The following is a 19,077-nucleotide window of genomic DNA, read 5'->3' on the forward strand; positions in this document are numbered from 1 at the left end:
TTTGCACAAAAAACACTCCTTGGGCTGTGGCCGTTTTTAGCCCAATGAGTGTTTTTTTCAATTTTATTTTCAAAACCCCCTAGTTTGACACGCCACATGGTACATAAAGCAAGCAATTTTGATTTGTTTTTGCCTTCTATAGGTTGTTAATGGTATATTATATGGTCACATATTATGCCAATTATGAAAATTGCTCAACATAAGCAAGTTAGCATCCGGCAGTTTCTAAATGCTGGGGACCCATACTCAACATTTCTAACATAAAACCTTGGTGTACTCAACATGTCCGGGTTCACAATGGGGCTCTATGGGCTGGCAAGTAGACTAAAGAGCAAAAATGAGAAATGTATATTAAAAACGGGAACTGATGACATATTATGACATCTATAAAAATAGAAAAAAAACAATGTATCGAGAAATTCAACAAACACTCAAAAATACTTTCTTCCAGCCATTCGGTTGAGTTTAATCATAATAATCAGTTTGTGTAATCATATAGCTTGACTTCGGACAAAGGACAATAATTGTCTTTGCTTTGGCTTAATATCTGTCTGTGCTATTCCAATAACAGAAATGTCACTGTCACATGACATTTAGCCATGACACACTCAAGGCAGTCCTCGTGGTCACAGGTTGTTTTGCTGGAATATACAGAGCATGGGCCAAGCCTAGGTGATGGTCTGACAAGCTCTCACTGTATCTCAACAAGTCCAGACTACCCCTGTAGGAAAGTCATGGGACAATCACGCAGCTACTTGTAACAGTATCATCCAGCACCATTATGTGCCTTGCTTCTTCTCCATTTCATGAACACGTTTGGAAAAAACAATAGGATTTATTTTAATTTAGGAACTGAAAGAACAGCCTCATACATTATCCCGCTTATTACACATCTACTTTATTAATAAATTGACCCAAAAGTAACAACAAAATTAGGTATTTCCTTGCTCACGGTAATGAAAGTATTCCATACGTGTTTTAATGCAATGTGGTACAAACCTTCCCTTTATAACCTAACTTAACCAGATAAATGGACAAAGCTTTAGCTCTTATCTTTATTTCCTCCACTTCCCTGTCACTCTACAAACCATGTTCTGTCTACTGAGGCACAAATGCATTGGGCAACCATGCAATGAGTCACTGTTATCTTTAAAAACAAACGACACAATTTGTTTTTCTTCCTCCAAGTGAGGACAATGCAGGTGTTTGGGAATAAGAATCATTTACACATGGCGTGGAATTAGAGCCGAGATGAGGTGGTAGGCTCGTTTTATCTTTATCACTTATTCTTAAACATATCCATTTTGTCTGAAGCTTCTTTCACTCTCGTCAATATTATATCACAATGGGTTGGGTATTCAATGAAACAGTGTCCAAATAATGTTTTCCTTTGTGTAACTCAACACTAAACTTACATAATGGTTTCTTTAACTGCTGAGATGGCAAGTAGGTCAAAAAAAGAAAAGAAAGGTATCAGGACTGCTGTACAGCTAGTCTATTTATATGCACAGGATCTCTCTGAGAGTGTGTATATGTTGTCTGTCCTTGGTGTATCTTTTTTTTTTGAGTGGTGTAAACCACTCCTACAACTGGCTTTGTTAGTCTGTGCGCAAAAAATGAGCATGGTTGCTACGGTCACCCAGTTCACCCGGGTGTGATTTCATTACGTCAGAGCTGATTTCATTACGTCAGAGCTGATCAGGCTATATAATACCTTACACCACTCAGTTCACACGGGTGTGATTTACTTTTTTTAATAACATTTTTGAGTGGTGTAAACCACTCCTACAACTGGCTTTGTTAGTCTGTGCAGAAAAAATTAGCATGGTTGCTATGGTCACCCAGTTCACACGGGTGTGATTTCATTACGTCAGACATTATTTCATTACGTCAGACATTATAGCCTGATCAGACCACAGCAGATCAGGCTATATAATACCTTACACCACTCAGTTCACACGGGTGTGATTTTTTATTGAGCAAGAGAGATGCCGGCTCCTACTGGAGCTAAAAGAGAGCGTGAGTAGGGAGGTGGGCTGCCTATGTGCTCCTCGCCTTTCAAAGATTATATATATATATATATATATATATATATATATATATATATATAATCACCAACCTTTAGCTTGTGAAGCCTCTCCTTTTCTCTCACACCACCAAGCTTTTCACACTAATGAGATGTTTGAGCTCATATTGTTGAATAAATAACAAGCTAAACTCCAAATGCATTCTAAATGGGTATTGCACTAGTCAAACATAAATATACAAAATAAACAGTCTGCATTTCCCAAAAGGGAATGCAGACTGAATGTGTATTTGATTACGTCTTATCAGAAGCAGGGATAAAACATGGATAAAAATGTATGATCATCAGATAGAAGGGGATACAGTATCAAAAGCAGAGGCATGGCCTTTCCCCACATCACATCGAACCCAAGTCAAAGATTAAGCCCCTTCCGAGCCCTCTGCAAAATAACTCAGGGGTTGCTACACCGCAAAAGATTGCTTCTGTTGCCCAGAATACAAATTGGGCAAATAAGGAAATAACTACCGGTCCATGCCAGACATTTCCCTGAACAAAGACAACTAAGCCTAATCCATCCTACATATTCGCCAGAGCTGTCTTGCAACACCAAAAGCAAATATTCTTCTCTCAAGTCACTCACTTCCCACAACCTTCCCCATTCCAGTAGTAGGCAGTAGTAAAAAAAACACTTTATATTAAGCTCAGGTCTATAATGCGTTATAACCATATTTATAATGCACTTATAAGACATAACACTTGTTATAAATGTTTACAACTTATAACGTAGTTTATGAAGTATGCAAGGGATAATGTATGACCCGGTGGTAGTTGTTGAGAAATAATGACCGACAGGATTTTTAAACACCGAGACGAAGTCGAGCTGTTTAATCATCCTGAAGGGGATTATTTCTCAACTACTACCACCGCGTCATACATTATCCCGCTTATTACACGGCTACTTTATTCATAAATTAATAAATTGACCCAAAAGTAACAACAAAATGAGGCATTTCCTTGCTCACGGTAATGAAAGCATTCCATAAGTGTGGCGCTGGCCGTCGGCCCAGCTGCAGTCGCCTCGGAAAAAAGTGAGTGTTGATCAAATGGAATACATTTCGGTTACTGCATCATCTATTTCTCGCTTCAAATGTTTAAAAAAATTTCTTGAGAGCAACGTTTAGTTGTAAATTACATTGTGTGTTTGTTTACATGGCTGTATGTTGGATACAGCATAAAATCCAAGCAGAGCAGCAGGTGCTTTGAGTCATTATCAAGAAATAAGTTAACACACCACTGAATTCAGTGATTGACCAATCAGAATCAAGCAGTCAATCAAGTGCTGCTGTTCAAAATGCATTAAAACTTACTGGAACATCACAACTACCAGGTAACACTTGCATTTATAATGCATCATTTATAATGTTCTTCATAACACTTGTTATAGAGGGGCAATCCAGAAATTAACTTGAGGCGATCCTCTGTAAATGAGGTAATGAGGTCGCTGAAGATGAGTGTCAGACTTAATCCCATCCCAGGAGACACTTTTCCCTTTGTGCCAACAACAGCCACCAGGCTGTACAGTATAGCCTGCTTGTCTTTTAGAGTGGTGCAAACCACTCCAATAAGCAGCTTTGTCTGTATGTCTGTGTCTATGTATGTGTGTACCTGTACGTGTGTGTACCTGTACGTGGGACCCCAAAAAAATGAGCATGGTTACTATGGTCACTGACATTACGTCAGACCACAGCTGATCAGGCTATATAAGACCTTGCACCACTCAGTTCACACGGGTGTGATTTTTTAATACACAAACAGGGTGAACAAAAACTCATTTTATTCCTGTTTATATTCTGCACTGCATGCATGTTGTGTGTGCTGTGTTAGTTATGTCATCATTGTGTGTTGTTGTTATCGAACTGTTGCATTGAATTTCCTCCCAGAGGATCAATAACGTTTTATCCTAACACTTGACACACACCCTCGGGTCATGTCTTGGTGTTGTGTACCTGTAACTCTGCTTCCATTACATAAGCTTATATAAAATACAATAATGGAACGTTCATCTAAATACAAATGATTCTAAAAAGTATTTGTTTTTGTAGGTAATTACTGTTCCAGTATCATTTCTGATGGAAACCTTGCCAAAAAGTCAAGAAGTTTTCTACTATACTGAAAACAATTCAGTTTTATCACATATTGAAAGCATTACTGTTTGTCTGTTTTCCTGTAATCTGGATTTGTTTTACACTGGAATATGTTTTGCTTCCGTCTCTGTTGTGAGCTGTTATTTAAGGCCTTGATGAGCATTATAATCTCACATGCGTAAAATACAAATTTATCAAGGTTATTTTTTGTCCCACGGTAACCATCACTATGGCTCTGTGTTTTTTATCAGTGTGCAAATAACTGGACTAAACCAAACCAAATCTATAACTGTAAGGTGCAACACTGTAATTCCACACCAGGAAGAGCACGGGGAGTAGGGCACCAGCACAAAACCCCTCTGGGCTGAGGGCTCCATATAAACTTTTAGGTGTCTGCACTGCAGCTGCTGCAATTCCTGAGGAGGAAGTAAATTACAGTTCACATAGCTTTCCCTCTTCCTTGCTGGCCTGAGCGAACCTTTCTCAAAAGCAGTGCACTCGACTTCCTCTTATGAGTAATAATAAGAGACGCTGGCTGCACACAGGCTGCTTTTGTCTGCCAAAGGAGGCTGACTGAGTAAGAGCAGACTTCATACACTCCCATCTGCCGGTCGGTAGAGCAGACTTCATACACTCCCATCTGCCGGTCGGTAGGAGTGACAGACCGAGGGTACCTCGCACAGCAAGAGGCACTTACCAAGACTAAACGCTCCCGAGTAGCTGCTCGCTCCAAGTGTAAGTACAAGGCGAAGCGAAAACTGTACCAGCGGTCATCGGATATTCAGCACTGGGTTCTGTCTGTGCAGAAAACAAAGGCTATTGTTTTTCGTTGTGTGTGATTTGTCGTTGCATGTGTACTAAGTTTGTCTTGATAATGGTTGTCTTGTGTTATCCGCAGTAGTAGTTGACAATGTCAGTCCTGGGCACCTCAAAAGTGTCTCCAGTTTTCATTCGAGATGTCTCAATCAGAATTCATTTTGACCTGGGTAACCAGAAACAGATGCCTTTGAGAAATTAATGACTTTAAGAACTGTTTATCTCGAGAGACATAGTGTCATCTTGTGATCTGACGTGCTAACAGGTTACTGAGAAAACAGTGCCTATGGAATGTGACATGTCTACAACAAGCGGCCAAAGATAATCTTTGTGTTCATGAAATTTGGGTCTTCGGTGGAAGTGCTGCACATGAACTCAGCTTTAAGAAACACAACAATGAAGGATGTGGTTTGCTGCAGGTTGTAGCAAGCCTGTGCAAAGCAGAGTCTTGTGTAGGGAGGTGAACGCCTTTGCTCAAAAATAAATCCACTTTAATTCTATGCACTAGTTCCTTTGAAGGCATGACACTCAGTTAAGTCATTGCTATTTCCCATGAGAACTAATCGGACCTGACTGTGTTCCTCGAAGTCGTCTAATTGTTTTGCCCTTTGAAAACTAATCAAACCTGACGGTGTTTCTCCTGCCTGCTACTCTCTTCCTCATACATTAAGAGTGTAGTCAACATCTCAAAGGCAATCCTAGCATATCTGTATTACGTGGCCGGTATGTCAGAACGGTATGACCGAACAAATAATCAAATAAGTATCAAACAAAGGTCCAAACAAGGAAACGGTTGTTTTGGTTTCAGGTCTGTGCATTGAAATGAAGAAGCGGTTTCATGCCGTGTTTGCGGACTCACAAGCGCACTCGTTACCACAGGTTATCATAGGCCCATGTCATTGTTCATGGGACAGAAAGTAAGAGTCTGATATTTCTTAAACCTTATCTCTCTTTGGCGACAAATGCTAGGGGATTTCCAAACACAATAAGATGTTTGTGGAACACCGTCACCCTGTTGGCAAAACACAACACTTGGTTCAAGAGAGAAAAACATGCAATGATTCACATTCATGCTTGTTATGGCAACTGACCCCAGTGACATTTTAGATAAAATTAGACCAGGGCTTTACGTCAGACCCCATACTTCCTATCTATGCATTTGAAGGGGGCTTTCTTGTGCAGTATGACGTCGGCACATGTGTCTGTGCAATGTGTGCATGCGTTTGCATGCCGTTGTGACTTGTGACGGCACTGCTGCTGCGTGCGGTTTTCATACCACAGGCTCAGCCCAGTGGTACGAAACCCTCCAGTGACACCACCACTTGCTTCCTGTGTTTACAATAGCAAGAGGATGCTGTGTGTATGCGCGCGCACGTGTGTGTGTGTGTAAGAGTATAATCTACGCCCTCTTTTGACACATGTCATCATGTCAACTGTTCCAAAACAGAAGCGGTTGCCGTGGCGACGGTGATAAAATAAGGCGGAGAGAGGGATTCCTCGAACAACAAATCTTGAGAGGAGCAAAGAGGAATCCCAAGAGACTGTCTGACACGACATGGACCACCAGCACAGCAAGGTGGAGCGCTTCACAAAGCTGGGCTATTCCCACACCGACATCGTGCGCGTGCTGGAGAGCCTCGACCACGACGCACAGACCAACGACATCCTGGAGGAGCTGATAAAGACTGGCCACAGGCAATCGAGCAACAAAAGTGCATCGTCCACAGGCTCCCAGCCCAGCCCCAAGCTGGTCCCGCGAGGCTGCCCCCCGACCAGCTCAAACTCCAGTCCTAAACACTCCCCGTCCAGGCCTGATTCGGCTGCAGACAGAGACTCTAGTGCTGGCTTCAGGCCAGTGGTCATCGATGGGAGCAATGTGGCCATGAGGTGAGTGACCTTTGCTAGTACCACCAACATCATCTTTAGTATTAGTGTAATTCATAGTGATGGGAGTATAATCTGCAAACACATCGGTATCGGCCGATTCTATAGTTGTTCTTTGATTAATCGGCATCGGTCCGATTAATCAATCAGAGCGATTAATTAATCGGTCTGATTGTCTTTACAGATAAACAATCCCAATCCCAAAGATCTACAAGCTAATAATATTAAATATAAGGTATTGAAGTTAAATCTGACTTGCTTAAGCCTGCAGTGCAGATACCCTGTTATATGCATTTTTTGAGTTGTGCAACCACTCCTATAGACAGGTTATGTGTGTGTCCCTGTGTCCGTCCCTGTGTCTGAGCACGGAAATAGCATATTGTCACCACCAAGTGTCACTGTTGTGCAGCCTAACACACAGACAGAGGCCAAGGAGGAGAGCTTGTACAGTACAGTACAGTACAGTACAGTACAGTACAGTACAGTACAGTACAGTACAGTACCACTCACTTCAGACGGGTCTGATCTTTGAGTGGTGCAACCACTCCCTTACGGAGCGAGCTGTGTGGGTGGCTGGCTGGGTAGCTGGGTGGGTAGCTGGCTGGCTGGGTATGAGCATGAAAACAACATGGTTGTTTTTCACGACCCGTGTGCAACCTAACGCACACACGCGTTCCACACACCCGCAGGGGGTGCAGTGCCCGGTATGGAGTTGGTCGGACCCACGGTTGTCCAGAACCGCCGCTGCCCGGGCTCTGGACAGGGCCCCTGCCCATGGTCCATATATGGAGCTAGCCTGTTCTGACATCACACCACTCCATATTTGGGCATGCCTGACACAGAACTCCATATATAGGAATAAAGGGACACACATACAGAAATCTCCATATATGTGCATCAAAGGGACACAGACAGATGGGTGGAGTGGGTACTCCTCATTTGGCATGCCTGACAAGAACTCCATATACAGTATGGGCTTAAAGGGGATACAGTACATAATAACTGGGTGGGGCATGCATGTCCGGTTGTCCAGAACCGGCACAAAAGCATCTGCCTCTGCTCTGCACCTCTGAATCAGTTGTTTAAATGTTTACTTTTCAGAGATACAGTGTTCTTCATCTACAGGACAGGGATGTCAGGGATGTGTAGAATTGGATGTGTAGAATTGACTGATAAGTTATAAGGTTGTATCTCCTCATGCACAAAATGTGTAAATTCTTGTCGAAGGCGAAGAACAATATGGTACTATACTATACGTGACCATACTGTTTTGAATGAATTTCAATTTGTCCTGTCTTAGAGATTATACCAGTGTGAATTGTGATTCAGACCTGGGTCTACATCACCTTATACTTCCTCTTACACAAAATGGGAAGTGAAACCCTGATCAGAGCCTATATTTCATTCTAAATATGGAGAAGTGAAGACTCCATGGCTCGTGACAGGTATTTTGAGGTGCACGAGGGTGCTATTAAAACCAATAAGACCTGAGGCTGATTCTATAAAAAACCTAAATGATATGTATTTGGCCGGCATCTAAAAAAGATGTTGTTCCAGGGACCCCCAGAAGCAAAGATTTGAGTTAAAAACGTTTTCTTTAAAAAATTGATATACTGTATATTCAAAGATTTGCATACTTTTTCACAATGTTTTAAAAATAGCAGCTCTCAAGAAGCTTGTATATCTACAAACACCATTTTAGCCCGTAGCACTTGCCCTAGCCTTACCTTACAGGCATATGCAAAGGCTAAACTTAAGTAACTTAGATAGCATTTTATGTAGACATAGCACAGTGCATACGTATAGTTTTATTATATAGATATTCCATTGTTAGGTTCTTAGCTTACATATGATTCATGACTATTTTTTATGTATTACCATGTTTTTGTTCTTGCTTACTGTAAATCGCTCTGGATTAAGAGCGTCTGCCAAATGCCTAAATTGTAAATTGTATCTACTATCTACTATTTTTGAATATCCAAAGTAAAAAATAATGCTTTTTAGCTCAATCTAAAATGACACGTCACAGGGATGCTTTCCCGGTTTAAGGTACTTAGCTGTTAGAATGGCTCCCAATGAGGACATTACCACCGTGGGTGGCACTGTGCCACCTTAGCCAAGAGTAATCTAAAATCATATGGCTTAAGATTTGAAAAGAAAATATGAGGAACTTTGTATCTATAACAACTGGCAGTTGATACAGAGAACAAAAATATGTTGTGCCAGATACACCCAGTATTATATTCTCTTATCTCCTGTAAATAGATTCAGAGTGAAAGAGAATGAACTCTAGGACAAAATGTTTTTACTGTTGCCATTCCTCAGACATAGCAACCACATTTTCCTTGAAATGAAATCGCTTGGACTGGAAATGGGTAGAAATGCAATTCACTCATCAACAATTTATACCCGTTTAAATGACACAATTCCACACCAGATTGTGTGCAAACACAAGAAACAACTTAAGTAATGTATATCTGTTGAGAGAGAGGGGGGGGGGGGGGGGGGAGGCATATAAACTGCAAATGTGATGTGCACAGCTGCAAAACCTCACATCCAACCCTGCAGTTTCACAGTATCGGTTCCAGTCATTACTACCCCACAAGATACATAATTTACTTCCTCACGATAATACATACAGTATACATGGGGTGTCTTTTAGCATGGAGGCAAGTAAGTAAGCATGCAAAGTTTGTGTCTTTTCTAAATCATATTCCATGTGGAAAGTGCATAACTTTTTCTACATGTGCACCTGCTATACTTGAGAGCCCCAGCTATTTTGTTCATTCAGCTAGTGTAGTCTTATCTCCTGTACCTGTTGTATGCAAAGCCATCGAGCAATCGCTTCCTGGTGAAAGCATGAGGGGGAATCCCCGCAGTCCGTTTACTGTCTCTGATAGGCCAATCCATTCCCTCTCAGAACATTGTGTGTGTGTGTGTGTGTGTGTGTGTGTGTGTGTGTGTGTGTGTGTGTGTGTGTGTGCGTGCGTGCGTGCTGCTGTTGGGTGGAAACCTTGTATGTCAATACAAGGTCAGTATTATTAAGGGAAATAATAAAAAATAAAGAAAAAACGTATCGAAATTTGTAACCATAAGTTGCCATACTAGTAGTGGCTTGCTTGGGTTTGGACTGTACAGAAAGAAACACACTGCTGTACATTGATACAACATTCATGACATACAGTGTATACAGTATAATGTCCATCTGTGTGAACTCTTAAGACTTCACTAGAGCAAACAACCCATTGGTGTTCATGTGAACTCCTGAGGGTGTGAAATGGATCCAAACATTACCTTTGATATCCTGTTTTTCCAGTACAGGGTCATATTATGAGCTAGCCATCACTCAGTGTTGCCTTGAAGTGTTTACAGCGCTCGTTAAGCAGTTGCTTTGCAGCAGTAGGCCTATATTGACTTATTTGTGGAGTATTTGGGTTTTTTTTGTGCTCATGACTTTCTTGGGACTCAAACTTACAAAAATATCCTAAAAATGTAAAGGGTTCAGATTTTTGGACTTAAAGCTGTAGGAAATACATGCCATGTCTACCATATAGCGTAACTTTCGTTCAACATAAACATAGTTCTATGTGACAGATCAACAGATCAGGTCAACAATACAAATGATGCTAGTTTTGTGGATTAATTTATTTTGAATGAGTGCCCCCCCCCACCAAATGACCGGAACTACTTAATATTCACCAAAACCAGACCACCTTTGCAACCACTATATTAATGGAATGTATTTCCTACAGCTTTAAGTCCAAAAATCTGAAATAACTCTTTAAGAAACCTCTGTCCAGTGTTCTGTCATTCTGTCTTATCCGAATTTTATCCTCAGTAGTTTGGCCAATTGATGTGAACTTATACACGGGCAATGACCATAGGCATATGAAGACGGTGGCGAAGCCAATTTCTCACTTTTTCCAAATTAAAGCACTTTATTAGCGTTTTTTGAACGGTCGTCCCAAGCAATGAGATCTGTAATCTTGTTTGAAGTTCCATAGCCTGCATGGATGGTGGGTGGAAATGGAAGTTCTACAAACTCACAACTTGTTCTAAATTTCAATACAGTGTATTGATACTGAAAAGAATACTTGAGTATATGCAATACAGTACTTTGTCCACCATTGCTTTGCAGTGGTTCTGCATAACCGCTCAGGAGGAGAAAATCTTTCAACACATGCACCACGCACACGCAGTGTTGCCAGATTCTCTGAGAGACACAACCAACCAGGTCACTTATACATCACATCGGCTATTTGAAAATAGCCGATCGATCTACAAGCTCACAACACTGCTATTTTCAACAAAAATCTTAAAAGAAACGTGAAGAATGTGGGGAAACACAAATCTTGTATGGGGGTCCCTGGCACAAAATAGTTTCAGATGGTGGCCACTGGCCAATGGACAAAATACATATTCATTTGGGGGTTCTTGACATGAAAATGTTTGAAAACCATTGGTTTAAAAACAGTAGGAACTAGGCGGAAAGCCCAAATAAGCAACTACACTTTAGAAACGAGCCCAAAAGACCCTACTACAACAGCCAATATTTACAAGCGATTTCATAGAAAAAAACGAATGCCAAAAGTTGCTAGTTAATAAGCGGATATGGCAACACTGGCACCGCAGCCTGTTTCCTGTCAAAGGGAGAAGAGGTGTGTGAGTTACAGAAACTGAAAAAAAGGAAGCTGAATCGTTCCATCTTTTGCAGCCATGGCGACAAGAAAGTGTTTTCCTGCAAGGGGCTGCAGCTGGCGGTCAAGTGGTTCTGGGACAAAGGGGTCTGTGACGTCACTGTGTTCGTACCCCTGTGGAGGAAGGAGCAGCCTCGACCCGAAGCCCCCATCACAGGTGAGGAGACTGCGTGGCAGGGCGGGTGCCTGAACAATATTTACCAAAAGAATTAGGAATCAAGGCCGAGTGTTAAAAGGCGCGTACCACGTGTAGGATCTGATGCAGACTGACACCGAGTCCCAGGTTCGATTCCAGAGCCCAGCGGACGTTTGCTGCGTGTCACTCCCCAACTCTCTCCCCGTTTCCTGTTAGTCTCTCTACTGTATCGAAATAAAGGCCACAAAAATATCTAAAATAATAAGTAATCAATAAACCATGCCGTCTTTGCTGCCTCATATCAGTATATGGCCACTGGAATCTTCCAAACTGTTCTCTGTGCCTATTCAGTGCCAGTGCATTAGCCAGTGTCACTGATGTTTAATTTCTTTTACAGGGCTCCAAAGGCCTATTCATACTTCAGTTTTAGGTGATAAGGTGACCACCGAAAACTACACACGTCACTCCGCAGGGGTCACCACTCACACAAACACATCTCTCTGTTTTTACTAACCACCGATTCGGTGGTCACCGTATCACCTAAAACTGGAGTATGAATAGGCCTTAAGGGTCCTTTTGGACCACACGTTGAGAAACAAACAGTGTACCAGTGTATTTATGGTCATGGTGATGGTACAGTACAACTATCAGTACTATGCTGTTCTCCTATGGTCCAGCAAGGGTTACGGCACAGTGTCATCTCCATGGTGTAATAAATGTTATCTTAAACCATGTCACAATTGTTTGACAACTTAATCCACCTCCCTTTCATAGCAGTCATGGAACAGGGAAGTGGAACCATACTAAAACGCAGCTTATTGTTCACATGGTAAACAAAGCTGTTTAAACCACTTTGGACCTGGTATCCCTACGTATATTTTGGGCATGTCATTGTAGGTGAAAAGATTTCAAACATCAGCTCTACAATACAAGCTCAAAACTTAAATTGGCCATTTTCTCAATTTGCACATTTAAACTTATACCTTCTAACTATGCAATGTGCTGTGCTTGTTTGCAGACCAACACATTCTCCATGAGCTGGAGAGAAGGAAGATCCTGGTGTACACGCCGTCGCGCTGCGTCAACGGGAGGAGGGTGGTGTGCTACGACGACCGCTACATCGTTAAGCTGGCCTTTGACCTGGACGGCATTATCGTGTCCAACGACAACTACCGCGACCTGCAGACAGAGAGCCCCCAGTGGAAGAAGTTCATAGAGGAGCGGCTGCTCATGTACACCTTCGCCAATGACAAGTAAGAGGAAGAGCCACCGTTGGATGCATCTTATTATGCGGGTCTAAATTGACTGTAACAGTATACAAAATGGAAATGGTTCTGTCAGAGTTAATTTGAAAGTTTGACAACCATAGATGTAGCCTTATGCACAAGCTGTATTTGGCTGAAAACCACTGATGTAGATCAGAGTAACCACTCTTAATGTGCATTATTTTAGGCTACTGTATTGACTTATGAAGGGATAAACACACACACACACACACACACACACACACACACACACACACACACACACACACACACACACACACACACACACACACACACACACACACACACACACACACACACACACACACACACACACACACACACACACACACACACACACACACACACACAGATCATGAGGGTAGACATCATCTGCTGGGCAGGTAGAAGCAGCACAGCAGTGGCAGATTCTAGGATTTCTTTTGAAAAAAGTTCTTTGTGATGGGTGCCCCATCATGCTAGTAGTAGCTTATAGGTACTATAAGCCTACCTGCCTAGGACCACGTTGCTACCGCTACAGTCCTGTACAAGATGCACACCCCTCACTGCCCCAGGGACCTCCAGGACATGCTCCCTACACCATACGTCAGACGGCGAAACACCTGCCTATGCACAGCCACACCAGCCACACCAATGCTCTCGACCCCCCAGGCTCTAATACACGCACATCACGCACATTGGGCAGAACCTTTCTCCGCACTGCTGTCCGGGTCTGATGGCCAGTTCATAGACATCTCCTGACCACCACCGCTCACACCGACTGTTGAGCTGCAGTGAACCGTATGATTGGCCAATGGATATATATATTATCTTACTTGGCTATTGTACACAATTGCATCGAATTAAAAAAAAAAGTGCCTCAGTAGGCTAGTTCTAGGTATATTTACCATATTCTGTACTGTAGGTACGTACCATGTGGAGAGCAGGGCTTTTGGCTTACAGAAGACATCATCCAAACCATGTCCGATCCTCCTGTCATTCCCCAGTGTAATAATAATAACATAAACAATAAATACAATCACCGAGTATTGTCTTGCAAAGACATGGATAAGTAGACTGAGCTATTATGACATTCATTCGTCCTTCATGTTTTACTTTTCAAAGAGTTAGACATTAAAGGAACTACCGGTAAGATAGGAGGGAAACTGCAGGGTGGTGGGAGGGTAGTTAGTAGAAGACTGGCTTTTTGATATACGGTAATTATGAACTACACCCTCAATATAAACTAGAAGGCATTTTAAACTTCTGAAGACAGCTATACTTTATTGGAAGACAGATGGTGAAAATATACAATCTCACAAGGCATTGCATTGTGATGCGTTGTGTGCTTGTAATCTGTTATCTCTCTCACACACACACACACACACACACACACACACACACACACACACACACACACACACACACACACACACACACACACACACACACACACACACACACACACACACACACACACACACACACACACACACACAAGTTGTCTGGACTACTACTACTATATCCAATCTACAAGCTTGCAAGGCATTGCATTGTGTGCTTGTAGACCTGTTATCTATCTATCTTTATTTGTGGGGGGGACAATATAGGGTATGCGCATGTATAAAGTGAATGGGAAATCCAGTGGCAAAGTGACTTGGCAAAGTGAGTTTAATGTTGTTTAACGTCGTTTAATGCAATCAGATAGGACTTTTCTGTTTGGATGTATGGACCATCAAGCCCAGAAAAGTATATATATTTTTTGCCCCCCAGTAGGCGTTCCCGCATAACTTTCGGGTATGATGATGATGATGTCACGCGCATACCCTACATCAGGGACGCCATGTTTAAAGTGGTTATGTCACCCACTTCTTACCCTGCTGTCTTTGTGTTGTGCAGGTTCATGCCACCAGACGATCCTCTGGGACGAAACGGTCCCACAATAGACGACTTCCTGCATAAGAAAGCCTGGTTTGTGGACAGCAAGCAGCAACACTGTCCTTATGGTTGGTTCACACTTCTCATCAGTTAGAGTACTGCTCACATGTTTTACTTAAGTAAAAGTACCAATACCACAGAAGTATTGGGATCAAAATCTAAGTACCAAAAGTAAATGTACTCATTAAACAGAATGTCCAATTTCACAAGATTACAAAACGTGCTGCCAGTAAAGTTTCCTTGAGTGCATGTACAAGTCACACACACACACACACACACACACACACACACACACACACACACACACACACACACACACACTTACTTCCTTGTACTAGACGCCCAGGGAATTTACTGGTAGGCTCATTCAACAGAATCAACACTAGCCAGCTCAGCTAGGAGGCATTCTGCAGGTACATACAGGAAGAGCTGCCATTCAGGTTTCAACATGAAATATTGAAAGCACTGCGAGGAAACAAATATGACCTAGAAATACACCAAGAATTATATTCAAGTAAGTTTACACTGCATGAAATGTGATATGTAATGCCTAGCTTATTATGTTATTTTGACAATGTTGGAGAGCTCATAAACTATTTTCCATTTATCAGTGGGAGAGTAAATTAAGGTGTGCTCCATCATTAACTCACCAGTAGGTGTCACTGGTGGTCACTGTCCTAGCCAATAAAAACCACACTGTTGGACAGATGTAGGCCGGGTGCAACAGTCAATAGAACTAATAACTGTTTCATAAAATAATCGATTAGTAATAAATACCTATATTATATATATATATATATATATATATATTTATATATATATATATATCAGGCTATCAGGCTTCAATTATGCAATTAATCAAAAACGCAATCGATAGCATCATTGAAAATAATGGATAGTTGCAACCTTAGACAGATGTGCATGCAAGTTCATACAGTCCAACCCATCTGTCACACAGATTAGATCAGTTGATGATTCATGGCTGCCTGTCTGTCAGTCAGTTATTGGTCCTGAGAGAGCTCTCCAGCACGGTAGTAGTGGCCCACTCACAAACACAAGCCCTTCTATCAACACCTGTGACAATAACAGCTTTGAGTGCCAAACGGCAAGCCCGGGAATGGAATTTAGTCCTGTAAATGGCCCCCAAAGAGCCATAATAAGCATCTGCTTGTGTACCTGGGAACAAAAGGAAGACTGCACACCAGAACTAATTTATTTGCTAAGCCAAGTGTGTTTACCGTCCTGCAGACAGCAGCGTGTGTCAAGGAGCACGCACATCCGTGTTGACAGTCACAGGGTTATATCTGTGTGGCCTATGTTTTAAAGAAGCTTTAACTACCCCCCCCTTCTGTATTCATCTAATTCCAGGAAAGAAGTGTACTTATGGAGTGAAGTGCAAGTTCTACCATCCAGAGCGTACTAACCAATCACAGCTCTCTGTGGCGGATGAGCTGCGAGCGATGAGCAGGCCTGCAGCAGCAGAGAGAGCAAAGCCCGGCTTCTTCATGTCAACTACCGAGCCAGGTCAGGGTGGCGTCGACCAGGACGCGCGCATCATCAGCCCGGCTCCCTACCATGACCTAGAGCGCACCGTTACGCATCCACACACGTACGTCTCATCCAACCCCACTCCACCCCCTCTGAGTAACGACCAGTCACACAGGGCCTCGCCCATTGAGCAGTTTGTCTGTCCGAGAGACACCGGTAGTCCAGGCACACTGTGGAACACCGGCTACCGTCGGTGTCCCAGTCCGGATGTTGACGAGGCCTTCGGCTCCCTGGACAGCTATCTGTCCAGGATGCATGTCCAGGACGCCACCAAAAGCACTGAGAGACTCTCCTCCTACGGTTACAGCAGTGGGGTGGCCAGTTTGTTCCAGGGCAGCGAGAACCACTTCCCCTCCGGAACCTATGGTAGTAACACACAGAGACAGGTTGTCTCAGACACTTACTATGCCCCACAGAGAGCCCTCCACAATGGCCAAGACCACTCCCACAATGGCTGTGACCACTCCCACACTTGCGACCACCACTCTGTGTGCGGCCAGTGTAGGTATGCGAGCCCGCACATCCATAGACCCAGGTTCGTCCAGCATCCACCCAGGGGTTCCTGCCCGTCTCTGCATCCACACAACAGCGACAATCACGCAATTCCCCACGATAAGCAGCACTTCCAGTCTCTTATCACAAAGAGACAGAGTCACAGCTTGCCGGATGACCACTGGGGGAGGGGCGGTACCTGTGATGCAGGGTTGACCACCAGGGTCCAGACCCCCAACGGTGAACAGAGAAAGAACATGAGGAGCCAGCTCAGTACCCTGTTTCCTCAGAGTGTGGTAGACCACATCATGGCCTTGTACCCCCATGTCGTGGACATGTCACAACTGATCACGCTCATTCAGAGGTACAGGGCCGGCCAGAGTCAGTTTGCCTTCTAATTCTGAAGAGACTTGAGTTTGATAGCCAGGGCTCAAATCTTGCTCGCTTGCATTTGTGGAGAACATTCTGAAAACTTAGATTCAGAATCTAAAGACTAAATATATTATCTGGTGATTTCTCTTGTAGCAACTGTAAATATGCATTAAAATACTATTACTCTTACTTTCGTACAATATAGCATTAAAGTTCTTCACAGGATGAAGAAAAGGCTTGATTATGTAGCAGACTGACTGTACTTGACTCGTATGTTGTTTTTATACTGTATAAGTGCAATGCACTACTCTACACATGCTATTGTTTTTGTAGCATTGACTCAAAGTTTAAATCAAAGCAGCATGTGTTGTTTTCTCAGGTTGCCTCAAAGTGAGGAGAGCCATTTTGTACTATATAGAGAATGGGCAATTACCTTTATTTGTTATCACTTTTTAATTATTTTGACTGTACATAAAAACAATAAATGAAATAAATTAAGTCCTCAACCTTTGTTTTTCTATGAATATGAATTACATATTGACCCAAAGGCTGCAGCCTGCATAACATCATCATGTATAGAAACAAACCAGGAGAACATAGCTTTACTACAACCTCTAGCCCTGGTCCAGTGCGTTAGCGAGTTCTCACTAACGGCCTGCCAGGAAAGCGTCTGCTGCTCACGGGTAAAGTGCGACGGGTCCAACTTTACCAAGAATAAACTAAACCACTTCGCTAATCACCGAAACAAGCCTGTTTTGTGTTGGTGAAAGTCTATTCTCCAGGCTGGGAAGCCTCTCAGCACCCCAGCTTCTCTGTAGAATATACTTTTTGGGCATAAAATAAACCAAAACATGTTATTTAGAGTGCCCTCTACAGATCTGGTCAACATAAATTACCCATTGACCAGATCTGTAGAGGGCGCTCTAAATAAAACATTTTATTTTATGCCCCAAAAAAGTATATTATAGAGAGAAGAGGGTACTCTAAAAAACATATTTTGGTTTATTTTATGCCCAAAAAGTATATTATAGAGAGAAGCTGGGGCGCTGAGACTTCCAAGCCTGGAGAATAGACTAAAGTTGGACCCGTGTGCAGCAGGGGCTTTCCTGGCAGGGCGTTAGTGAGAACTCGCATCATTAGGCCATGGACCCCAATTGTATTAAGTCCCTGGACCCCAATCTAAGATTTGTATTGTATTGTAGGTATGATTTCTATCTCTCAAGACCGATTCAGATCTTCGCAACTGAATCGCAAACTGAACCCCCGTTACAACGCGTAGAGCTTGTTGCTACTAGGAATGAAAACAAAGACGCACCACCGGAAGATGTGGGTTAAAGGAGAGTAAATGGGCAGACATCCGGTCTGTACACGTAGGGTAATGTAGGGTAGAGATAAATATTAAACTCTGATCAAAAAGAACGTAATTTCTCTAATCGGCTCTGGCACAACAATAGTAATGTTTCCAGACGGTGGCGTCCCCATTTTATTTCCTGTTCTAGTTCATGTTCCATAGCTTCCGTTTGATTGGCTCGGCACTGCAGCAGGTTTGGAGTCTTTGGACAGGAAACAAACACCTTGTGGTTCCAGTTCAAATCTCTTGCAGTCTGTCGAGCCCCATCAAGCTATCTTCAAATCAAAGCCACATACTTCTGGAAAGTTGGACCACAACAACTGAATGCAATGGTTCTGACCCTCATCTGAAAGTGTACAAATGGAACCATCCGTACGCTCTCATAGAGTTAGACCTAGAAGGGTCCGC

The 19,077-nt window shown here is 42.7% G+C and overlaps 1 protein-coding gene across 1 annotated transcript; it reads left to right on the forward strand.

The window, feature by feature from the left end:
* Window positions 1-6,439: 6,439 nt before the first annotated feature.
* LOC306940691 (endoribonuclease ZC3H12A-like) lies at window positions 6,440-17,806 on the forward strand. The gene is made up of 5 exons (XM_079525817.1): window positions 6,440-6,873; window positions 11,585-11,724; window positions 12,722-12,956; window positions 14,868-14,974; window positions 16,275-17,806. Exons 1-5 carry the CDS (start codon window positions 6,542-6,544, stop codon window positions 17,342-17,344), a joined length of 1,884 nt encoding a protein of 627 aa, XP_079381943.1. The 5' UTR covers window positions 6,440-6,541; the 3' UTR covers window positions 17,345-17,806.
* Window positions 17,807-19,077: the final 1,271 nt, after the last annotated feature.

Source organism: Electrona antarctica (assembly GCF_951216825.1).
Source record: "Electrona antarctica genome assembly, chromosome: 17".
Lineage (NCBI taxonomy): Eukaryota > Metazoa > Chordata > Actinopteri > Myctophiformes > Myctophidae > Electrona > Electrona antarctica.